The sequence below is a fragment of the Prorops nasuta genome, unplaced genomic scaffold (genome assembly GCF_024137725.1).
Source record: "Prorops nasuta isolate Cenicafe-Biocafe unplaced genomic scaffold, Cenicafe_Pnas_1.2 PNAS00003, whole genome shotgun sequence".
Lineage (NCBI taxonomy): Eukaryota > Metazoa > Arthropoda > Insecta > Hymenoptera > Bethylidae > Prorops > Prorops nasuta.
In genome coordinates, this window is record NW_027116800.1 from 2904582 (window position 1) to 2931447 (window position 26866).

The 26866-nt window shown below is 39.4% G+C and overlaps 1 protein-coding gene across 3 annotated transcripts in view; it reads right to left on the reverse strand.

Annotated features, from left to right (window-relative positions):
- Positions 1–19023: 19023 nt before the first annotated feature.
- The window catches only part of dpr14 (defective proboscis extension response 14), a 130050-nt gene continuing 122207 nt past the window's right edge, over positions 19024–26866 (reverse strand). For all 3 annotated transcript variants that reach the window (XM_066746680.1, XM_066746679.1, XM_066746681.1), the window contains exon 8: positions 19024–22248. In XM_066746680.1, coding sequence (XP_066602777.1) covers positions 22151–22248 — 98 coding nt within the window. In that variant the 3' untranslated portion in view covers positions 19024–22150. The remainder of the gene's footprint in view (positions 22249–26866) is intronic.

A 26866-nucleotide genomic window follows, 5' to 3' on the forward strand; every position in this document is an offset into this window, starting at 1 on the left:
CGCTTTCAACGACCGAGGCAAGATAAAGTCCACATCTGTAAATTCTCGTAGATCCTGCACTCTTCTATCAGATATTTCAGGTTTCCACTTTTTTATCCCTAACTTTTTCAGCTCGTGCTCTTTTTCCTCGCGTTTTATCCACTCCTTCTCTTCGTTTATCACATATTCGCAAAACTCTCGAAAATTTACGACTGTGCGTATGCTCGACGAGACTGTATCTTCCGCTACGAAGCAATTCGATGAAAATTGATCTGCGCGTGGATGCAAAAACTTCGTCAGCTTGGCGTACTTTTCGTCCAAGCTATGAGTTGGGAAAAATTCCCGTAGCGCGTGACGAAAGTTTTCGCATGCATCAACTCGATGTTCCAGGGAACATATTTTCAAGACGGCGGCGCTCTTATCGAAATCTCCCTCCTGACGGTCTCCGATCTTTTCAAGACCGCAAGGGTCTCTCAAGTGTTTACGAGTAGTAACGAAGTTTGCGTAATCGACAATACTATCCGAGTAACAATCACGACACGCCTCTGCAAATTCCAACCAATTCTCCGGGTCCGTGCTTCCTGCCGCCGCAAAATATGGACAGGATGCGTGATACTTAACAAAGCTCGAATACTCTTCATTCATTTTCAAGCTTTCCTGCTTCTCCAAACTTTTCGTGTTTGTCTTTGAAACTGGAGGTTTAGTGCCGCATACTTGGGAATCGTTCGAAGTACTTTGAAGAAGCGCAGTTTCAGTTTCCTCGTCATCCTCCTCGAGTTCGTACAATATATTAAGTTCCTTAATTCTTCTTTCCAATCGCGTCGGATAGATTTCCCGACATTCTTCTCGAATCTATTTTAAGAAACTGATCATTGAAATTACGCGATTGCATAAAGAGAGATAGAGCCAGCTTCATACCTCATCGCTGCTGACAAAGTGACGTACGTCAAACACGGCGTCATTATTGTTCCTAACTGCCAATGTATCAAGAACGTTCGCTTCGACCTAAAGCATGAACTATCGACAGGTGCAAGAAGACTACAAACTTGCTACCTTACCTGTGATAACAAAGCATTCATGATATCATTTATGGAAATAGATTCCATGGATAAGTCATCCAGTATGGCATTGTAGATTCCTGTATTCAATGAAACATTTGGAGGTTGAATTATTCTGTCGTCGATGAAAATACTTCTAATGTACTTCACATATTGTCGACAAAGGTCATTCAGGTCATAGACAATATAGGATATTCTTTCGTAAATATCACTTTTGACTGCTTCGCGTAGAGATTTGTCAGTTACATCCGGAAGCTTGGGAGGGCAGAACGTGCGGAAGACGAAATCATTGTAATCCGGCAAACGATGCGAGTCGACTAAGTCGTTGTGTACGGATGTCCAAAAGTTGTCAAGGATGACATCGTTTGGGCGATAGCCGAGGAAGCTTTGCGGCTTGTTCTGGAAGAGCCTTCCTGAACTCTCGGCGTCCTCCGGATTGACTCGTTCGAACTTCTCATCAGGTCGTTCGATTCTCAGAAGGCAAGTTAAGGGTACGCCGGCCTTTACCAATTCAGTTGGCAATTTTGGATCGTGAATGCCGCTAAGTATGATGTAGAGGCTGGCGCCGTCCACCGGGGCGTCGTCTATGTAGACTACGTCCCGCCATTCATCGCCGCGCTTACGCAATCGAGTGTCAACCAAGTCATCCTCGTAAGCAGGTCCTGCCTCTGTCCTTACTTTTGCCAGATCTTAAAGTTAAACGGACGATAGGACATCAAAGTTATTAGTATTTTTTGCATACCAAACTACTGATAACAATTCAAATTTACCCCATATAGAAGTGAAACTTTGCATTAATCGGTATTTCTGCTCGATATCTCGGTGCAACTGCATCTCACGTCTACTTCTGGTTACGTTTTCAACCTTCGCACGATAGATAAGGTACTTAATGAGTCTTGCGGCCAACCAGGTTGGGAGAGCGTTATTACCCTCGTCTAGAATCTTGTTTGCTAAATGGCAAATGCCTTGTATAGGTGGGCACTTGGCAAAATCCTGTTTAGCCAAAGTTCTCACGATAACCACTGCCTCCGCCCAATCGAGGGAATAAACTAACTTTCGTTTACCTTCGTAGGCTGCTTCGTTAAAAAGTGACACTATTTGCGCGTGCTCCGCATTACTTTCAACCATCTATCAGTAGTATTCTCAATGGTTAAACTTTTCAAACAGTAATCGATCGTTTGTCCTAACCTATTTGACTTGGCGAATGCTCGAATTATACGAAAGGATATTATAAATCTATTGTAATACTTAATTGAACATTTCTTAGAAAATTACTTGCCATAGTTACTATACACCACCAATGATCATCATTGATATGTATTGCATCAATAATTTCTTTCCATGAATTTTCATTGACACCATTATCCACCTTTTTTTCATTAATTTTCGAATTGGCGTTGCCTTTCAAGGAACGCCTTTGTCTTTTCATCGCACTCGGCTACGTCTCTGAGTAAAGCCAATCGAAGAGGTATTATTATGCAAATACCTTTGAAACTCGAAACTGTCCTTTTAGACCTTTGATAGAAATGGTTAAGTGTATTTGCGTTTAGAAAAACTCAAAAGGGAAAAACTCTTCTTTAAAAACAATAGATAATCAACGAAAAAGAAAGGGACATCGATTGATAACAAAAATTATTGGGTGACAGAGTGAGAATATTGTACAAATTCACTCTGTATAAATAAGCCCAGTGACATAAAGACGAGAATGTATGGTAGAGCATACATATGCATACAATCAGCGCCATCTATTGACACCTTTTGTCATTTTGAGTAGACTTTCTTCATATACGTGTACTGCACCAGCTATACATTCTCACTTCATTAGGTTTGTGCCGGAATGCACAAAGAGAATACACCACTCGCTAAAAATGATTGTATAGCTTTGTATAGGGATTTTACGAACTAACATAGTGACAGTAAAGTGAGAAACTGTTATAGGTATACGAGAAAAGCTCGCCAAAAATAACAAAAGCTACCAGTATAGATCGCTAAGAGTATGCATATGCATGCATTATTACACATTCTCGCTGTAAATGTCGCAGTGTTGGTATGCACGTAACGAATAAGGGTGAGAAAAAGGTCGTGCGTTACATAATTCTTTCTCGTTTCCATCGAAACGATGTTAAATTGCTTATTGGGCGATATTATTGTACTAGTAATGGTAATTTAAAAGGCATTGTTGGAGATGTAAGTTCTGTCAGTAGGGACAGGCTTGGCTGACATTATAACGCGGATGTACAGGCTGTACTTAACGACGAAACTCCGCGGAAACTGTAATTTTCATGGAGCCAGGAGAAAAAACTTGCTTGCTTGCAGGAGCTCGGAGGTCGAGAGCGTCATGGTTGCCGTTGGTGGTGCCGCCTGTAAAATACAACCGTGGAAAAAAGTTAAACAAATGGGATGCCAAAACCCTTTTTACCGCTGCCTCAAACATACACACTGCAGAGGGTTTAACAATTTTTGGCCATAGACACATAACGGCCAGCATATTTATCTGCATGAGCGACGCATATCTAAAGTGTTATGTTAAGACTGGGATAACTTTGCAAAGCCATTGTAGAATACTGTCTCTTATCGTTCATAAAATACCTTGTTGCTATAGTCAAACTATACAATTGTCAGTTTATCGTACATATGACAATATACTAAATGGAATAGCATATGCTCGTCGTCTTGTCCCATACGCTAATTATATTTTAAAAACTCTTTTATAAGCGCGGCGTTGGTTGAAATAAAAGATTAGAGAAGTTAGCTGATCATATTTTAGGCGGAAAGCCATTATCACAGTCGCACTTGGATGCTAGTTCGGATTTAATTAAATTATGATATAGTCCACGTGATTATGCACCAGTGGTCAACATTGAATGCGTTTGGAGGCGGCGGTGGCCATTACGCACACATTCCTAAAGTACTTTATAATAGCGTATTATGTACGTCCATTGTGTTGTATATTTTCACATAAACTACTCATCAGCAAAACTCGAGCAGTAATTGATGAATTTTCGCGAGCTATCCAGTGGTGAGACGTACTTCATGCAGTTCAGTAATTAATGTAAAATTAATTGGATATTTAATTTATCAGTAATACAATTATGTGACGCACTGAGTGACAACAGCTGATAACAACTGGCACTGAGAGATATACGAAATTTGTATTATTGGAGCTAAAGTTTATCAAAGAAATCTGTCACTCCGATGCACGCTTTTTCCGGTAAAAGAAATTCTGGCGCAGAGTACAAATAACGATTAAAGCCAAAAACTTTAATATCGAAGCTCACGTGCTCCGAAAAAGATTAAGACTTCTCCAGGGAGGGCCCAAGGTTGAAAGGAAGAGTGAGTGATATACGATCTTCTTTTCCAACGGAATCGTTGAATTTATTGGACACCCGAATCGTTTATTAAGGTAAACGTTTTTCCAAGATCTTGGTCGCGCCCCTTCCATTCCGAGCCAACTTGCGGACTTTCTTCAATGAATCCGCTTGTTGTTTTTTCTTTATTTCAGCTTCCTACCGTCACCTCCTCCCATACTCATTCTTTTGCAAAGATTTTGCTAAGATCATAAATTCCAACTATTAATCTTGAGAAATTCACCCCAGCTATATATGTATAGAATTCTTTAAAACTCTTTCCATAGAAGCAAAAATGTACATATTAGGATTTATTAGGTCGATTGATGTTCTTATATATATATATATATATATATATTAGAGATTCGCGTATAAACCTAGACATAACAGTTTCAAGAAGGGGCATCAAGGAGTTGTCGGAGCTAGTATAAATATGTAGTACCTATAGTACTATAGCGTATATAAATAGGGAGTATAGCATAAAATAGGCGGTGGGCAGTTTTTGGACGGTATCAGGCATAAAGATTGGTATTATAGGTAGAAACGATGATAGGTAAGCTTTGGTAATGAGCCATTCCATTTAGAACAGGAAGTATAATGACAAAGTTTAGGAGAGAAAGAGACGCGGGGTTGCTCTTATACAATAGGCTGTAGTGTCAAGTGGTGGGAGGTGTGTGTACGTAGATACTGGGTGAAGCCAAAGGAGGAAAAGAGAGTGGCATAGCTGAGTGGAATGGAGGGGAGTATGAACGGCCGATTTAGTGGCGCGATAGTTTGAGTTTGAGCGAAGCACCGGTGCTCCTGACGATGACCCTGGCGCAACTCTGTGCCACTCCACCACGTAAACCTGGCAAGGACCACTTATCTCCCGGGGCAACCCACGCTAAGTTCAGTACCACATTCAGAATTGCTTTCCACCACGACCATCCAAAAGCGTGAGGTACATGCCACTAAGCTAAACTCTATGCTCTTTCTCCCTCCCTCGCTCACCCCTCTGACTCTCCCCTTCGCCCCTTTTCTCTTTAACTTCCTTGGACCATACTAATGATTCTTTCTACTCTTTCCTTCCAAGATTTTCCTTTACTAACTTTTAATTCCTATCTTTCATCCTCCTCCAATGCTCCACGTTTCCTCCTTCAACTCTCTTCCTCCTCCTTCCACCCTTAACTACTCCGCGAAAGGCCAGACCGTGAGCGAATAACCACAAAGTGTCCTCTAAACTCTCAGCCACGTATTATGAGGAAATCTTAGCAAATGACCACTTTAGCCTATTACCTCTATTTACCAAATAGCCATTTTCTCTTAACTAAATTTAAGTTTTGCTTGCTTTATATAAACAATACCATAAATTCTTCGTTATGGTACTGCTTTTCATTGCTTCGATTAAAGTGTCAACGAGTTCACTAGTGAATTAATGATAATAATTAGAGTAAACGCAATATAATGTATTCCCTATACATGTGTATAGTTTGAAATTCTCCAGTACAATATAGAAACGACGACCATCAGTCCAGCGAGTTTTAATTAAACCGCTATCAACAAAATCAAATCATTCAGTTTACGCTTTGATAGGTTTTAATTTCATTCGCCATCTGCTAGAATAACAATTTCCCTGCAAAACGCTGCTATTAGGTTTAAAGAAAAGTTGCACAGCTGAGGTTTCATACAACGCGCGATGGCTGCGCTATTATTTCAGAATAACGTGGTTAGCTTTTATATACACGCTATTCGGAATAATAGTGAGCAGGTACTTATCATTACTATTAATATAGGGATATGCAGAGGAAGTGGACAGTTTGCGGATACAAGGGACAAAGCTTGTGCAAACTTTACCGCACTCTGAGTATGATGTCTTTGTTTCCAGGAATTAGTATATTTTTACTATTGTTTTAAAGGAAGAGCAGCTGATGTCAAAGTATATTGCCTGGCGCACATATTAGGATCAAATATTTAGGCGTTTCATCGGCAATTAGCGTAGCTTACAGATTGCTTGAATCCCGATATAATTGCTATACTATCCAATTCGCGTCCGGGTTAATCCTTCAATAGTCAAGGTAAAGTCGAAGCAAAAAATCATCAACCTACTCATGCACTAATCCTCATAGTTCATGCACTTCCGTGTCATTCATTTCAAGTTATCATCCGTCGTTGTAGTACGTGCCCTCGGAATTTCATGGCATTGCTATTGCATTGATAAGAACCAAAACTCGAACGGATGTACCACGAAATTTCCGACCTATCGATCTTCCTATAGCATATTAACTATGTCAAATCGAATATAGTCCTGTGAATTTTCGTTCCAAACGTATCCCTTTCGGCACCCCTTCTTCCTTTTACATTATTGATAAAGTATTTCCTCGCTTGTTTTCATATACAATGACGTAAAGTTTTACAAAAACATCTTATTTTAGCAGGATAATAAATTACGATTTTAAAAAATCATGTGGAATAAATTTTTTCAATTAAAAAAATAAATTATGCAATATATATATTGAATTGAACATTATAACGATCTTCCCAGCATATCGATTTGGAGTAACGCGCATATCGTGATGAATGATGAACTTTTGCTATAGCTAGCGCATTTTGCACCTTATTCAGCGCGAATTCGAAACCGCTGAATCTATGCTAGTTTGCAAATAAGTTTCTTCCCTTCATTGGCAATTCTCTCTTTTTCCCCGTATTTCTTCCTCTCTTTCACATGTACGGAATCCTCTCCGAAATTAGCTTGAAAAAACAGACTTGAACAATCACGATAACGTTGAATCACGCGTGTCTAGCCAACGCTGCGTGAAAAACGCTCCGACGCTATTAGCAACATTTCGATGATATCAAAGTTTCTCCAATGATATCGTTAATTACAACTCAAACATTCTTTAACCCTCTATTACCCAAGATTGTTCAACGAGGCATATGAAACTACTGCAGAATCGACAGAAAAGAAATATAAAAGAATTAACGAAAAATTATATATTAATTATTACTGACGCCCATGGAGAAAGAAAGTGCAATATCAGTACGTTCTGTAAATGTATTTAAGAGATTTCAGGATCAATTTAATCTGAGACTAAGGGTAAAAATAAGGCTCGAGTGAAAAAGGCATTGGGCAAGCTTGTAGGCTCTTACTAGGAAGAAAGCAACGTGTATAATAAGATGGCAGATTGCCCCGTTGGGACACCGGTCATAGCGGTAAGGGTTGGTGATTCAATAAAGCAGATAACATGAGAGGAACATACTGCTGTAAAGCAGCACTCCTCTGACTGAACGCTGGAATCTGTCCAAGGATCTTCGTGAAACGCGACTTTACGTCTCCAGTAATCCCTTTCCCGTCACTTTTACAAACACGTAGCGTTGTAATAAAGCCGCGCATCCTTAGGAATAGTCACCTGATCCATTAAACGCATTGCTCTCGTTTGAATTTACTTTGTATTTATAATCCTCTCCAATTCGTATAATCTTTATGAACATGTTACAACGTACCATCCTCATTGCGTATACCATTAATTTGCTCCTGGATACTGTCTCCGGTTTAATTGATCAGCCATTCTTTCTCGTTAAGCAGAATGAACTGTTATTAGATAATAGGTGTTGGTTCGTTTATGCAAAGCCACAAATCATTCCGTTACGTTAACTGAATCACTATACAGCAATCGTAACTTTCGGCAAAATGTACTAACGACGTTGAAGTGTTACGCAGGAGTTACCAAAGAGCCAGAAACTACTAACAATAAGTAATTGGAATCTGGTGCATCTGGGAAGCTCCGATTCGTATTACTTGAATGTCTTGCAACCACTGTTGCCATACTTTACTTGTTTTCGATCTCTCGCTTCGAGTATGAAACATTTAACTTTTGATTAAAACTTTCCTATACTAAATTTTTATGATGCAAAAGATATCAAAAGATATACTATAAAATAAACTCAAGCTTCTCGCTTATGAATTACACGTACAAAAATGATCTTTTCAACATATAAGCAAATGAAGCCATTCTGCGACTTAAAGAAGAACGTACCTTAAGACAAAAGGCAGTAAGATCCAACGTATATATTTAAGCGCCGTGTGTTGTGTCATACGAGGATTTTCCTTACTGCACGAAACTCTTTTTTATTGGACTATATATTGTTGATTTCTCATTGTAAATTGAAAGTTAAAAAATTCTGCACATATATACTTGTTTGTAGAACATAAAACAAGGAGTGGTACAAGACTCGATTCGATTGTTATGCAAAAGAGGTCGAAGGACTGTCTGCTTGCGAGCAGAATGTATTGAGGGAACCTAAGCGATAAGTAAGAGTGAATTGATGTTTTCAGACAAGTAAATTTACATGAAAAAGAAGAAGGGGGGAAGCAGAAGAAAATAAAGGGTTGTAGGAATGACCGGAATGAACGGGTGAAGGTTTTAGGGAGGTGGGGAAAGAGTGAGGGGTTAAGAAGAAGGTGAAGTAACCAAGCAAATAAATCTATACGACTCGTTAGAGCGGATCCGTACTCTAGAGTTAATTCGATTCGCGTACTTGAGAAGAATCGTGCCAAACGGCTCCGAAAGCTTTAAAGCTCTTAACCGGATTCGATCGACGAAACATTTTTACGTGACAGCCAATACGGAGTAATTACTCCCTGTTCGGGTGATCCATGTCTCCTGATTCTTCCAATACTCTTTTGTGTCGTCGATATTTGATACTTCCTTTTTTTTTTATATGTCATAAGTACCAAACCACTAGGATGCAGAACATTTCTTCCGATTAATTCTTTTCAACTTGGGTATTACATTGTAATTTCATTACCAGAGACCTTTAACTTATAACATTTTTCGCGTTGGGAAATAATCTTCTTACTGTTGATCTACCTATTTGACATTAATACACGCCAACGGATCAAAACTTCCTCTCTCCCCCCATTCGTTATTCTTCACAAAACGAAGTATGTAATATTGTATGAAACGATATTCCATTTATTTCCCATCCTATAGTCTCTCTCGATCTCTGATGTTGTTGCAATTTGAAATATTTTACGTTAATATTTCAAATTTTTTCCAGAAGAGCTGTTTTTCAATCCGCGCCAGTTTTCTTGTTAGTTAAGCGGAAATTTATCTTCTTTGAAAATAAAGATCGTATACTTTCATCCCTATGGTATATATACTCGAATGCTTTCATAAAGCGTATTGTTTGTCAGATACTTCTTACTTTTAACAAATTGCTTTCGCCAGTTACGGACGAATGGGGGAAATGGTTAACAGGATTATTTATAATGAAAAAAATGCACTTGTCTGGTCAATCTATATAGCATCAAAAAGCTTTTTTAATTAATCAGTTTCCAGCCACTACTCTTATCGCTTCTGGTACGTTTCACTCTCAGCCCTAGCCTTCCATTTTATCAGACAGCGCATTCTCATTTTGGTATCTCTTTACAATCCAACATCTAGATACTCGGCGGAAAGAAGCCACATCGACGTAATCGTCCGCGAAGAGATTCCTTGCTAAAAGGTAGAAGAGAAGGAGTAAAATGAAAATAGCAAAAACAGAAAAGTCGAAGAAGCTTCGAGCGCAGCAGGCGAGTCGATCCCCGATGTTTCATGAAAGGCACCGAGAGCCGCTAAAATAAAGTCAGGCCAGACCAGAAGCAACCTACATATAAGCGGCCATATCGCCCGCTGATAGAACACAATTAGGCAAATGACCGTATTTCCCTAGCGCGGCAGATACAACGCAAATATTACGACTTTCCGGAACGCATAAAAACGTCTCGCACGATTCCCACCGGAAGTAGCGCCCGTAAACCTTCGTCGCGGCTACTTTACGGAGTTTGTTTATAAATTCTTTTATCAGCCATATTCTATATGCAAGTTCCGCTGTGTCATGCTGAGCTCGAAATTACTTCAGAGTTATATGCGCGATACATTACACTTTTGGGAAAGTAAAGAAATGACGTTGGTATCCCGTGCAGTCGTTGTTTACCCGTCTATTGAAAAATACTGCGCCAGGATTCAATACTGCAGAATCGATCGGGAATCATTCGATTCTCGTTCGAATCCCTCCAACTGTGGTGGTAGTGGTTTTCGATTTAGTATATGTATGCAGAATTCTGGTATCGCCTCAAATACGCTTCGGTTAGCGAATAGAAACTCGGTTTAACGCTCTGGCTCAGATCAAAAGATGTAAAGCATTTTTGCACTCCTAATCACACCATACGATCGAGTACACTGCGTGGAAGAAATCGCAGCTGCCACAATACGCTATACCGCATCTTGAGAATCCGTTGTAAGAATACGACTTTTTTTTAAGATACGCTATAGGTTATTGTGTTGAATCAAACACAATTTATATAATTGGTCTTTTCCATAAGAAGCACTGATTAAACGATCAATATTTCATTCAGGATTTTAGTAAACTCAACTCAGTGACGGTATCATCTAAACTCACCCAACGACTTTGCTACACTGACTCCAAAAAAAGAAGTGAATTATAGCACCGCAAGTTGGATTTCGGTACGCGTCAAAACTCAAGACTATATAAGCGTTCAATTATAAAGAGAATTCAGCGAGTGATTGTCGCACTTACTATTGTTCCATCGCGAACAATGAAACTGCCCCAATAAAATGGAAACTCGGTCGATTTGTTAATAATTATACGCTAGAATAATCATAGTATCGAGCAAATATTCGCGTTATTTAATAAATATGCTAATCAGCCGTTGGCGTTTCCTTCTATCGGATTCATCCCGAGGAAATCAGTCGCACGATTTTTCACAATACGAGCGAACCACCATGGAAAAGTTTGAATATTTTTCCATAAATATTAAAGCGAATCGTAACAAAGTAGAGATTCGCTCGAAGGGACGTGGAATGTTAAATTTGGCATTGAAAGGGTCGAGAGGGAGAGAGTGGCAAGTGGTGCATTCGTGTTATTAGAATTTCCCCGTAGTGTTCGGCCAGAGATCAACGGTGCCAGAGTTACAGGGCTAATTTAATGGGAGGAGGAATGACGGGGCAAACTTGAAGCTGCAGGGCATAAAAAGGTAAGGAGCCTGGGTAATATAGGGGCCCTTACCTAGAACTCGTGGTATTCGATATTCTTTAGAGCGAAACGGTCCTATTCAAGTCATTCTTACGACGTGTATGCCGGTTTTAGCGCACGTAGATAGATATATTCCTAACATTCGTTGAAACGGCTGGCTTTACGGCAGCTTTCGCGTTGAAAGCTTGCCTGGATGCTGCTGCACTATCCTCTTCCTTTGCACGCCCAATGATCCTGGACCTCTCTCGTTCTCTCTATCCCTTTTTCATCCCACACCCCCACCCCTTTTCTCTTCCTTTCTCGCACAGTACAGCACATTCCTTTAGTCAATAGGCGAGCACCCTTCCACCCCTAGATCCCTTATCACAATTCCTATTTCTCCTTTCCCCCTTCGCTTTCAACATTTTTTCTCCCTGTTTAGCCATTGTTCCTCGGTCAATTCTCCCATTTTTGTTCCTCTTATACGCGACTTCCTTGAAACTCCGTGTAATATTTCTTCCACCTACCTTTCTACTAGATCCAATTTGATGGATTCGTCCTTTTATTGAACCCTCTTCTAGCACTGCATCCCAAAATAGGTTCCACTCCCATAGCGGGAGCGCTTATATAAATTTACGTATTATGATCGATAATCATGAATTATAAATGAATAAACCAAATCTGTTCAAAGATTTGTATATCAGGATGGAGTATCTGGACAATTTTTAAGGGATTTCTTCTGGGTTGGACAAGATGCTTCGTATATACATATATGTATACATTCAGTATCCTGCTTTACGTCAATCTCTTTTCGGAAAGTCTATCCTCTTTTTGCCGAAGGAAGAAGAAAACCACGTACATGTATACTATATACGTATATTGGGCGACGGTTACGTGAGTCCAGAGGGAGAGAGAGAGCCAGACGGCACAGGACGGGCAAGGTACTCTACATAGTCTTGTGTATTGGGGCGGTATCGCAATGCTCGGAATGTTTAATACCGGCGCAACGACACGGCACGCCGCCGCGGAGAAATGGCCGCTTCAGCCGCGGAATAAATCTCTCGAAATCATACCTATACCAAGCTATCACCGCTACCACGCCGCCGTTTCAGTCCAATTTTATCACTCACGAGTAAGCAGCGATATATTTCAACCTGGAAACTTCATACTGCACAACTTCGAACGATCGACTGCCATCCGCACACGATCGGAATCTTCATTGGTACAGAACCATAGCTCCTCTTTAACAGTCACCAACCCCCCCCCCCCCCCCCCTCCCTCCCAATTCCAATTCATTACTCAACCGACTCTGGAAAATCATTCAAGCGAGGCTTATAAAATAGGATGATCCTAACCGCAATCAAAGCTTTTTGCAACGAGACAATGTCGCAAAACCAACGGACCATGAATAACCGTCTTTGAGAGAAGCTCTTATACTCAATTGCTAATTCGATAACTACCAGGCGCCCGTGGATGCAAATTGACAAACATTTTTTCTCGCGTTTCCCCAATTTACCCATCCATTTGTATATACCCGGTGGACAAATCACCTTTGACGTGCATTCGCCGTTGGGGTGGAGGGCAAAGTTGAACGAAGAAAAAAAGGAAAGGGGTGCTTTTTTCAAGCTCACCAAAACAAGCCTCTAATTACGCAATTCTACTTGTCGTTAGTCAAATACGAGCAGGCTCCTCGACCTTCCAGTGCCCACTTTCAGCGTACGCGTGTATATACTTTCCCTCTACATTGCCAGTAACACACAACGTTTGCCCAGAACGTTTAATTGCAGCTGCGAGAAGTGGACTGGGTCACGCACGAGTACAGCTACGTAGCTTTCGTTAGAATTTCATTACTGTGCCGTAAGTTCGGATCATCCGGCAGTACGACTAGACTCACTCAAAAGCATCAGCAACACTGGGACACGTATTTCACTTTGTTTACACTGTCGAAACTCTCTTTACCATCCAACCAGCCTGACGAAGCGTGCGAGTTTTCGGTCCAACAGCGTACCAATTAATGCAACCACCGCAATAAGTCTACTATTAACCAAGACTACCTACTTTGTCAGACTAATTAGCTTCTTCCAAGCAAACTAAATCAGTCACCTGTTACAGGGCTCGATGATATCCAAGTTTCTGGTAAATTCATTAGATTTATCATTATTCTACTTATTATTGTTATTATAATATCTTAAGCTTGCAATTGTTCAACAAGAAAAGGAAGGAACGAAAAACTATGGGGAAAAATAGAAGGTTGTTTGTGAAAGAAAAAAGGTAGCCAATATAAGCGTCGATCCGATAAGAGTGCAGATCGATTAAGATTAAATGCCTATAGTTGTCGTGTTTAAGAAACACTAAAGTGGAAACTTGAAATTGAATTTCCCTGATTGAAATCAAGGACGTAACCATTTAATTTGCAAATGGGAAAAGTGGGTGAAAGTAGGAAAGAAGGTAGGAGAAGTAGTGGCGAAATGCAAACCACAAGAGCGTCTTATTGGTGAGCCACAACACACAGCTTGCTCGAGCTTGCAAAAGACTTTCTTCTGTAGCACCTCTATTCACCACTCACAGAGGTAGGTACTTGTTTCGAGTATACTCACCATAGTTCGATATTCCCTCGATAATGCTCACTCAAGTCGATTCGAATAATTAACAGTGGAGCAGTAAAGTAAGTTTTTATACATAAAAAAATCAGCATAGAATACTTGTCAGTTAATTTAGTGTAAATCTAAAAAAAAAAACCCAAGCACCCTTACCTTTACCTCTCTTACTTGCATTTGAAAGCACTATATTATAAGTAATATAAGCTGCCCTATAACTTTTTTGTACGCACCAAAACAAAAAGTGCGAAAAATAGCAGCAACTTAATACGTAATATGCTCATCATAAAATCGATAATCTGGATTAATAACCTCACGGCTTCCATTAGTCGCGTAATTAATTCATCAATTATTCTTCGCCATTAATCATCCCATATCCACCTCATAAGTAGAACGCAACTGTTTCGCAAGTAACAAGTAATCTTATTATGTAATTAACCTCCGATGAACTTCTATAGAAATAAACTTTCTCCAGTCTTTGCACCTTGTTCATACTTGTTGATCGCTTTTATCTTCAGGTTACATAATATTGCTCGCTATATTTTATTTGAATCGCGTTACAAAAGTTTGGAATAATTTTGATTTGTTTCACTGGAAGAACAATGTTTGCATATCTTATTCCCTCTCGGAAATGCTTATTCATCGATGGATTTACGAGTAAATAGAAGTAATTAAAATGATATCATATAAAATCACGTTCTTTGTGGTATATTGAAAAGAAATGCAGAATATTTTTTCCAGTGTGACTCTCTGTAATAGTAGGTATATAGGTATATATAATATAGTAAGCATTTTATATATGCATAATATTATGCGTACAGTATTCGTATCTCCTTCTGCCTATACAGACTCTTTCATAAATGAGAAGGGGATCAGGAAACGGCTTAAGGGCAGAGCAGGCGGTTGGATGGTAGCGGTAGAGGTGAAGATTAACACGTTAACGAGGATTTCTTCGCGTACCCTTTATCTAAGGTAAGTTCACTGTCATGCCAAGAGCTAATTTAAAAATTCTAAATGCGGAGATTCTATTTTCCTTTACCATCTTCCTCCTTTTCATTTTCTCACCAGTTCTTCTCGCCGCGCGACGTCCGCCTTAATCCCTCGTTTTACTCCTCTCCCACTCCTCTCTTCTTTTATTACCATTATAATTCCACGTAAATGTCCACTACTTAACAATGTTCCTCCAACTCCCAGATATCTTTAAGCCGAAACTTGTAAGTCTCTAAAATGTTATAAAGACTTTATAAAACAGGGATTTGCATAATAGAATTATTACAATTGAAATTTGAGAATCGACGTGATCACAGATTTAGTATAAACGACATCTAAGAAGCATACGATTTTCAAACTTGCGATCGGGCAAACTTACAATCACCGTCGGATTGGGAAAATCGATAAGATCTCATTAAGAAAACATTGACGCGAAAGGAAATCCAGCGTGCATTCTAATGTTGGGTGCTTCCGAGATGGTGGAAGAGAAGGAAAATGATTCTCGGCTAAAGAAATGAGCGACTTAATGGCCCGAAATTTCAAACCTCGACGATGCGATCGATTGTCAAGAGCAATCGACCAAATCTGAATGCGAGTAAAACGACGATTTCTTTATCGGACAATACACTTCATAATGGCATTTAAAAACCATTTTAAACGTCCTGCAGAAAGAAATCTCCCCTGGGAACAGGTCAGCTGTAATTGATTTCTATAAGACGATAGCTTAAAAACAATAGATAAGAGATATTTTTCTTTATGGAAATAGAATATAATTTGGTATAACTGTTTTCTCCAAGGATACAAACAGTAGTTAATATTAAGGAGTAGCAAGATCGGATGAGTACCTAAGCGAGGCTGCTCACCACAAATACCACGTGTCTCTCGACCAATCAGAGCAAGTGGAAAATCGGAGAATTAACGATGACCGTATACCAACATTGAAGCTTCGCGTCAATTAATTCGACGTTAGCCTAAGGGGGTTTAAATAATTAATTGGGCGAATCTCGTGGTTCACGATTAAGCGGTGCGATTAAGCGGAGTAACCAGGGTTTACTTAACCAAGGACTGAAAGCCAACGCAACTTTGCTTTGCTCTCACCGAATGAAACGTATTGTCCAATACCGGTGTAGATCTCTATTGAGCTTTCCGTGGATGCCACGAGAAATCTCCAGTGTCACATAAGCAAGCTCAGATTGACGCTGCGCGATCCGACGAATTTCTATTTTATCCACTTTACTTGGAAAACCTGGAGAGAAGACAACAATTCTACATTTGAATAAACCAACATCCTTGCATCCGCTCTACTTTTACGCTAAGTAATGCCACTGTATTCTAGCCCGCTTACTTCATTTTTACCTTCAAGACATTGAGCGAACGATACTCAGCTATTTCCCTGAAAGTAGCTAAATTTTAAATATATTTTAATTTTAAGAGAATACGTAAGATCAATAATAAAGAATTTAGCTTCTTTGAAAGTATACTTTATTAGAAAATGGAAATTTGTAATACAACGATGCAGTTAAGAATTACTGTTTGCACTGTATAGTCATGTACATTTCATTCAATGCTTTATGGAACTTCGTACAACTTGAGATCTCCTCTGCATAAGTCTGTTCACCCGATGCTTCAAAATATTTAACGAGGAATTCAAGGACTGAGAGAGAAACTTGACGAGTAAATTATTTATTTCGTAATCACTTATTTGTAGGGTAGGTAGAATGTTTATCTAATACAGTAATTAGGAAAAAAGTGTCAATTCTTCTTGAATTATCTTTCACTCACGTTCCGTTCGTATGTATAATTTGCTTAGGGAAGTAGGAAGAAAACACGAAAACAGGTAATCTGATTAATTAAACGCGGTTTACATTGATATTTCGTTATATGCCCAGTCAAGGTCTGCTGTACTGTAAGCGTCGTCGTAAGAAATTTTGAAAGAAGGATGAGTCGAACTGAGAGTTGAAAAAATATGGCACAAGAAACGAGGTCAGGTTAATTAAGGCAATTTGTGCATAGTACGGAATTCGATGCCGGCCGAGTCGTATTTGATTGAGCGAGTATTGAGAGAACGGGTCACGCTCGCATTCATTTCGAGGCATGTATAGACGGTTTACGGACAGTCAAAGAGTCAACCTGTTTATACGCGTACACGTTCGCGGAGAAGCTACGGCAATAGAGTGTGCCACTATTGTTGGCAAATTGGCGGTAGACGGATCAGTCGACAATGACCGGCGTTTGATGAAGTAATGGACATTCTCTGTCGACTTGTTGACCCGAACCAAAGATATACATACATTGTTATGGTACCTATATATATATATACAGAGAATAGACGACCAAACGAGTATTCGCCATACGTGTTCGCGTGTAGGGCTCCGAGTATATAAACTATGCTGATCAGCATGCACAATGCATATCGCACAATCGACCTTTACGTCTATGAAAGTCACCCCCATACAGCCAATTTTACGTAGACGCGTTTGCCCTATTTCCCTCGTTAATCAAAAACCTCCTTTCGTTCGAAGACTTTCCAATGCAATTATTAAAAAACTAGATGAATTAAATTTTTTTAAGACAATTCTTATTTCATTTTTGTATTTCCTTGTTTATGGATCCTGCATTGGTTCATGTTTTAAGAGACATTCGTATATCGTAGTATGGAGCAAATCATCTCGCAGCAGTGGTTGCGCTATTCTTTTTATGTGACTGTTTTCACTGTTGTTTTTTTTTGGCTTTTTTTTTTTTTTTTTAGTTTATTCCTCTTCTTTTTTGGACGACTATCTAGCATAGGTATGGGATGATGCATCGCCAGTCACTGGTATGCACGGCCAGATTCCACGTGCAATGTACCACCTACGTGCTACTTGTGGTGCCACGTTAAATTATGACAGCTACATAGTTGCTGTACGTGTGCAGTGTTTACTCTTCGTGTGTGTGCATTTAGATTTCACTGACACAAGGGTACCAGTTAACCACTTTACTTATCTTATAAGATACGTAAATCAATTATGCTTCGCGCGTCATTTCGAACGTCACACGCCGAAAATGCAGGGTGAATTTTTAAATGCAGATTTTATCAGGCGACAATTTGATAGATTTGCGAGGAAAACGCGTCGTGGAGCAAAATTCGTATAACGGAGGAGAGTAACATTTAATTACGTGGTACAAATTGACGATGCAATGCATTTACGCGCGTCAGGCAAACTATCGTAGCAAATGAACGCTAACTATTTATGCATCCCGAGATGGAAATCTTGCGGTATAATCCAAAACGGGTACGATGCGTTTGATCCCGAAACTCGCGAGCTTGTATTATTCATAGAAATGGCTTCGATAACGGCAGGCGCGAAACGGAGATAAAGGAAGAGAAATCATAAATTCAGATTGATGATGTGAAAGGAGAAAAAATTGGAGCAAAAACAGGTAGAATATCGAAGCACTATAAAAGCAGCAATGTGGAAAGGAACGAAAGAAGGAAAAATACCAGCTCAATGAGGTGAGCTTCAAGTGAGTTTGGTTAACCGTTAACAAACGTGAAAGAAGCATTACTGTGCCGGGTGGCATTCGCGAAATTACGAAAGGGTCGACAAAATGTATGTGTACATACTGACCGACCAGCAAATGTTGAAGAATGTTCGAATGCTACTGTGTACTTTTTACGGCCCAGTATTCAGCCCTTGTCTCGCATCATCCTCTTGCTGATTTAGTATTTGCGAGGAATGTAGCTGAAAGAGAGCGCTTTCGAAACATACCGCGTCGACGGCTTCCCTACACCTTTTTTTTTTGTACCACGTTCACGTGTTAACTTTTTACCACACAGAGCCCGCGATAAAACCGCCGTCTGCTGTTAACCACAACTACTCATCGCTGCTCGCGCGTCTCTATAAGTTTTATTTTCACAGTCATTTCGAGGACTCTCGTGTTGATTCACGTCGCATTCCTCCTGCTGTGTATTCTATATTATACTTTCTGGCAAGTATTGATTTAAAACTTTTCCTTTCTTCCCTACTCCAATACTAATAATTTTCTTACTCTCTAGAGTAATAATAGGTAATACAAAACTCTGCTGGTAAAATGATAAAAAAGACATATTAAGTACTATAATTTTTATTGTTGTATTTTCTTGCCGAATCTTACAAATAGTGAACAGCGAATACTGACGATCGTGGGCTTTCCACTCCGAATCTCTTAAAAACTTTCTATAATAGCATTCGCATCATCCTTAGTTCGTCTTTAATAGTTTCGCAAGTCAGTATTGATAGTATATCGATAATTTATTATATTTCACAACTCCCATCGTATTCATTTCGTTTTAGTTATTTATACTTTTATCGCATATACATTATTATGGATGATGAAGTGTGAATAGGATGATGATTGAGCAAGCTCTGTTTTCCAATTACTTGTCTCTTATATGTATAGCTACTCTTCTCTCTCTCCCTCTCCCTCTCTCTCTCTCTCTCTCTCTCTCTCTCTCTCCCTCTCTCTCCCTCCCTCTCCCTCTCTCTCCTTCTCTCTCCCTCTCTCTCCCTCTCTCTCCCTCTCTCTCCCTCTCTCTCCCTCTCTCTCCCTTTCTCTCCCTTTCTCACCCTTTCTCTCCCTTTCTCTCCCTTTCTCTCTCTATCTCTCTATCTCTCAAAGCTCAACAGTTTTTATTTTTTACTTTCAAACTTTTGATAATCTATACTATACTATAATACAAATGTACTATCGTTCAATTAATCTATATATTCAACAATATGGATAATAAGAGATAACAATTGAATAATTGAGAAGAGGATAAGAAGAAGAAAACATAAACGATCATTTGTGCGATAAGAGCAAAGAGCGATAAAGTCATTTGGAAAACATAGCTTGATGAAAGGTTGAGTCTCGTATAACGGTGATGCATTTTCCCTGCACCTTTGAAATAATAATTTAAAATATCTTATAATTTAACCTTGAGTTGCTATACAGACAAATAGCGACGATGAGGTACTCACTCTCGCAGATATATTATATATATATATATATATCTCTCTATGCTCGCGGTAACATACGCACGTAACCTTCCCTAACACACACATACACACATCTCTCTTGATTTCGCTATCTCTCCCTCAGCAGTCTCATAAACCTACGTATGCAAAGATAGAGTTACTCGTCAGTCGTACACTCGCATCATCAGCGTTCCAGCTAAAATTATACCAATAGTCTCACGATTCTGAGAAGGATGGCTCGCAAGAGTATAAACTAATACCTTACTTTTTACATAAATATACTATATTTATATCGTATGTATACATACACATCGTTCCAAAAAGTCGCATAAGTATATAGTACGGTGGTTTTTGTACAAATAAAATATAGTACGTCCTCTATCATTTTGACAGCCTATTCGTTTTTTCGTTTGTTTTTCGCGTAAAAAATACAAAAAACTTATAAGAATAGCGAAAGCCTCAGCTTTTTCGATGACAGTCAGAGCATCGCTGTCGATCGATCGAACGAATAGTTGAGCTTAAAAATTTCATCATTTATCTCGTACTTTTTTATTATAAAATTACGACTTAAATTATTATCACTGCAAACCGACTGATTAACGAGGGTTAAGTGTGTGTATGTTGCTTCTTTGCTTTATTTTTCAATTGGGCGATGTTTAACGCGATTACAAATCAAAATTATTAATCCGATAAATGGTCCTACTCTACACGAGCGTAATAAAATTGCGCTCGTGGCGTCTCCCTCCACACATTCATTTGATTTCCCTGGTGCATCGAAATATTACTTAATAACTAAGAGGTTTTGATTTAATCCAATTTGAGAAATATGCCAGCTTGCTCGTCTTATACGAATATTAAGAAATTTTACCAAAAGTGCGTGGTTTTAAGAATATATTTATAACTTTCATCAGAGTATAAAATAAATCGTCTGTTGACGCGTCGAATCAAAAAGAGTATCGGAATATCGGATTAGAGGATATAATGATGCAGCATTGTAAGTGGAGTAAATTTATTGATTTTTCAATGAGCTCGATACGATGAAGGGTAGAAAATATTGCAGAATGAATACATAAAACCGGCGAAGTCTTAGCAGTGATCCCAAGTTTTACGAGCGACCAATATCTGTACACTGAATAAACTCACGAATAATAGAAGGGGTTGCTTTATATCGCGCAGTTAGTTAATGACGCGCTTGTTTATACTTATTGTGCATTGAGCTCACTGCTCTCCACTTAAAGTGTCTAATCTTTGCTCCTTGCAAACAGGCCTCGAGCTATAAATCTCCGTTGAAACTGTAGCTCGTTCGCAAAGTCATACTCTAAATGTAGCACACACATTGTACAATTTCGCACCAGTTTAGGATTGATTTACAATTTCATACCTATAAGGATTTTTATATCATTCTTTGAGCTTCAAACCTCCATAACTTTCAATGCTCAGTTGCTTTTACGATTTCTTCATGGAATCGAATGATATGTTGGGCAACTCGATTGATACCTCTATCCCAGTTTCTCTCCTCACTTTTTACATAACTGAAAAATGTTAATTTTTAATATTTCACATTTTTATCGCATCGGATCGAGCAAGAACTTGATTATCTGTAAGCGCAGTATAGTCAGTCCCATCGTTAGCTGCATTTAAATATGTATAGAGATGTTATTGTGAGATTCAAACATTTTCCTACGTACATAAATTTGTTCTACCCACTAGAAGGATTATTATTAGTCCTATTACCAATTCGGTTTGATTCGTCGATTCAACTCTTGAACACTATTCAAAAGTATTCGTGGCATTGATATTAAAATACACTTTTCAACGAGACTTCGTTCAAGATCATCGAAGCGCTGAAGTTATAGGAAATAATTTCGTGCACAAAGTTTGGTTATTAGGCTCTTCGTTTTGAGCATCAGTGTTATGATTCCCACTCGGTAAAATGATATTTCACAGGAAAGGAGGGAGAGAGAGAGAGAGAGAGTTTTTAGTAACAGAACACTAGGAACGTTGCTTGTGCCATCGATCCTTCAAAGTTCGTCAGCTTGCGGAAGATTTGATTTCTTTTATCCGTGGTGTGTTCATGATTATATAGTAGAACAGAACATTGCAATCTTTCTTCCTCACACTCTTATTTCTTCATGTGGTAGGCTGACTGATGGAGAAAGAGCCAATAGCACCAATGTGGCTGTGGTACCCAGAAGGAAGTGACATCCTGGTCACCTCAGAAGACAAATTAACGTTAGACCTGTCGTCACTAGAAAAGTTGCTCTCGGTAAACTGCAGCCACCATGTTGCATCGCTGCTGGATTTTCACCTGCAATAATAAAGAAAACAAGAATATTTTACTCCTCGATTTTCATTGAGTTTAAATAAGCTTTGTAAAACGAAAACTCAATTAGAAACGACATTAAAAACTTTATTGATCAGAATTTGACGTTTCAGATTTTAGAAAGACAGGTATTTAATTGACTCTAGAAAAGTAGGAGAAGGCCTAGAGAGAGAGAGAGAGAGAGAGAGAGAAATCGCGTGTGAATAACAGGATTGAAAGAGGGAGAAAAGGAGGAAAAATTAGCCGAAGGACGAGGTAAGAAGAAAGTGACGCGAGTCAATTAAGATAGGTTTAAACCAAGAAAGGAATGAGAGTATTGCTTAAAATCCTAAGGATTAGAGGCAGATTAATGTACGACTCTTGATATTCTCCTAAGCCTCAATCAGTCTCTTTCTGCAGCTTAAATACTTTTAATTCAATCCATCGCGTGATTATAGCTCAGCCGGCGCGATTGAAATTACCCCAGAAACTTTTTATCGTTATGAAGTCTGACACAAGTGCCATAGCTATAGCTATATACGTTAATGCAGGTTGATTTAAGATAACATTTAAAAAAAAGTGCATTTGGATATCATTCATAGATTAGAAAACGAATACTTGCCTATTACTTTTACAGTATGAAAAAATAATCTTGTTTAATTAGACAAGTTTTTGTATGAATTTTTGGTGAGTTTTCATGGATAAGAGTAGTAAAAGTCAACGAAAAAGCTGTCAGTCAGTCTAAAATATTAGTTTACTCTTCTTACACATAATTTGTATGCAGTCTACTAATTAGATTTCGAAACTCGTATGGTGAAATAGTAGGAAAAGGATGATGCAAAATTTGCATTATACCAGTAGCAGTAAATTAATACTACATATATATATATATATATATAAGCAGAATAAGCAATTTCTCACGGGTGCGAGAGTTGGGCGTCTACTAATCCTTTCAGGTTTTTTGTATCGGCTTACCGACTGGCAAGCGAGTTTCTTAATCAGGCCAAGTCGGTCGGTCCCTTTAAGGAGGAATTCGACGCGAACGGTGACCTCTCATGAGGAAGAAATTCAATTAAAAGCTTCCGGCATCCAGTGAACTCCTGGCGAGATTCGAGAAAAATTTACAACTCTGTTTACGCGCCCCTACCCTGCTTGTCGATTTAACTGGTTCTCAGACTCGAATCTTTTCTCGCCTCGTTAATTGGATCGCTCGAATCTCGTCTGGATAAGAAGCATTTCGATCGCGATCTGAAAAGCATTTTCATCCACTTGACAGGGAAGAGTTCCCTTATCGATTCGACACCGCTCGAAAAGCAGAGGTAAAAGTTTTATAAGGACTGCGCGCGGAGAGACTCACATTTAAAAGAGGTAATAGATTATTGTGTGTAATATAGGCTGCATCGCGCGCAATTTTCATTGGCCATGAACCGAATAGAAAATTTGACAGTGCTGAAGTTAGAATTTCGTGAAAATTGCTGCACTTTATTTTGTTCGATAGAGATAGCAGGCTGCGATAGTTTTAACGCGTTTTTCAATCCCGTTAGCAGCTTAGCCGAGCGTTTCAATTGCTCATTTTATTTGTCGAGAATCTCGTTTTCGTGTCAAGAGAAATTCCATCCGGAATTCCCGATCATCCAACGTAATCCCGGCGGTTCTCGATCGCAGCTTCGTACACACGAGTCGTTCGGATTAGGTGTTCGATTAATTACGTATTAGTTATATGATTATTCGGGCCCCATACAGCGAACTAACTGATATATTCCGGTCGAACCGCTACCTGAGATACCGATAATACTCTCTGAGCATGCACAGCTCTGGATGTTCCGTCAACAGAATTCAGTATGCCTATGTATTACCTGGTTTAACTACTGGATAGATTATAACCGATTGACACGCAAATTCTATTCGGGCAATATCGGCTCTGACACGCACTAATCACCAAACTAAAACTACTTCGATGCTTACATATATATATATATATATATATCTACAATTGAATTGGTTCAGGAGCACGTGAGAATCGTTAATTAATTTAATTTAGTCGAAAGCTGCGAGGTTGGAGAAAAATAGAGAGGCGCAGAGCACGGTCGTGAAAAAAGGCAGAGTGAAAATGAGCACTATATGTATGCGAAGGGAAGAAAAGTCAAGGACTTTCGTAACTTTGAGAAGTTCGCTCTGGCACATTCGCTAGAAAACCGGTACGCATATAAAGATGGGTAAGAAAAAAAAGCGTATGGAAAATGAGCTGTCAAGCACCCTCGGGGGATTCCCCCGGTGTATTATATACATGGCGTCCCTGTTAACTATGTCTCGCGAGGAGAGCTTTGCAAACTGCTCACGCCCGTCGACATCGCGCTGTGGAGAACAGGTATATATACTATATGGTAGGAGAAGAGGAAAGGCGGCTGTGGAAACGGAAGAGGAGAGGTGTGCCCAAGAAGAAACGATTGGAGAAGGAGAAGCAGCACGACGATGTCCTTGCGATCTTGTGGCTAGAGTTATTAATGGGCCGGGCGTGACACCCCGCGAAATAATCTCCCCTACCGAGACCTACCAGCGCCAGGACCTCTCTCTCTCTCTCTCTTCCTCTCGACTCTATATATATGTGTGTGTATATATATATATATATATATATATATATATATATGTAGTTACTTCCTCGTCTCCTCGTAGACGTTAACTGGGCCAAGAACTGCTCATTTTCGAGAACGCGACCAACCGGTTACTCCAATCCCTCGCTCTTCCACTTATCTTTTTCTACTCCCCTTTTGTTTCTTTTTTTCATTCACCCCCACACCCTTCGAACCACTCGCAAACATTGACATTTTTTTATTTCATTTCATTTCATTCCTCTCCCTACCTTCTTCATATAATATTCCTCCATATTATACATCTAATACTTTAATATGAGAAATTTTTATATGGTTATAACTCTAGCTTTTATATCGATTCCAGACATTTCAGATAATATACCTAGTTTTCGCTGGATAGATTTTTCATTTGCCACGCGAATGATTTTAACGCGATCGATTGTCGTCTCACGCTTAACGGTATAGCATCTATTATTGGATTTGTCACCTAATAAAATGAATTCGCCAGCAGCGAAGATAAATCAAGTGGTTCCGATTGATTTGAATTAATAGGCGCGAATAATACTTATTTTCGCAGCGTTATATCAAAAATTTTTAGCGTCTGGCATACTCTTTCATTGGAAGTCTAAAATCAGATGTCAAATGGATTACCGATATCTCTCTCTTTTCTTCTTTTTTTTACAATCATTTAAGATAACCATGGTACAATTTATATATAGATATAAGCATTAATTTACCTTAATTGTCCGAAAGGAAGATTTATAATCGATCCTGCTTGAATTAGGCTTGGAGTGGATTTGATTGGAGGAAATGAGAGGAGATTGATTGGACGAAGGGGGCGAAAAAGATTGGAAAAGTATCTAAAAGGGAAAAAAGGCAGTCGCAGACCTAAGTGTAAGAGGCTGCTAGAGTGGGATGGAAGGGATATAAATAGGAAGTAGAACAGCCTCGGTGCAGAAACGGCGAAGAAGATAGTGTCGAGTAATGTGCTCCATCTCTACCTCGGGTCACATTTAATTAATAACTGCACCGTACCTTCCGAGTAATGTATATTAATTGCAAAAAAGAAAGACGAGGTGCGCACGGACGTTATACGTATATACTCGCCTCGAAATTAAACCGGGGCTCTTTTTTCTTTGCGCTTCTCCATACCCAACCTTCTTTGGCCACATTTTACTATGCTTAACTCCAACCTAGTTCACTCCGTTTAACGAAGAATTCAGGTTTGAATGCAGAACGCCGCGCGCCGCTTTGAATCTTTATAAACCAATTTGCTAGAAGAAAAATGGCAAGAGCCGAGAAGAAAACAAGCCAAAGCTCTGCCTTGAGAGGAAACCTTGCTGAAAAACGCAACATAATTGCAATTCCAAGAGTATTGGTCGTTATTTCGCGGAGCGTTTTGACAAAACTAATTTCTCAAGATTTCTTACGCTACACTGGCGCTTCTTGCAAGGTAAAACCATGCGAGGAAATGAGTTTCTTATATACAAGAGGGGATAAGCCAACGACTAAAGCATCAAACTGCTTAGGAATGCGAGCCGAGAGTACACGACTACTTGTCAAGCAAATTCACATTACTTCCAGTATTATACGCTTCCCTTGTAGCTACTTGCATACAACACTCAAGGTAATAACCCTGCGACACGTGCCGCCCATCGCATACATGACACCCAGCGGTATGACTAACATAAAGCTCTAGCTTTACCTCTCCCTATCCTCCCCCCCCCCCCCCCCACCACCAACCCCAAACCCCTATATTCTGGAAATGGCCCAACCTAGACTCGTAACCCATTGCAATTGGCCACGGAGCACTCCATCGATCAACCGCTCAGGACAATGTCCGATCGAATCAAAATAATATCTATCTTGGTTATTCGCTTACGTTTCCAGTACTCGCCAACAAACCGATTAAATTGCTAACAAATGTCTGCCTCTCTGCTCCCTCACCACTTTCCCCGTCAGATTGATGTATGTATGTAAGTGAGTCAACTCTTGCTGCAAAATGCTCGTTTATCAAGGGGGAGCCTAACCGA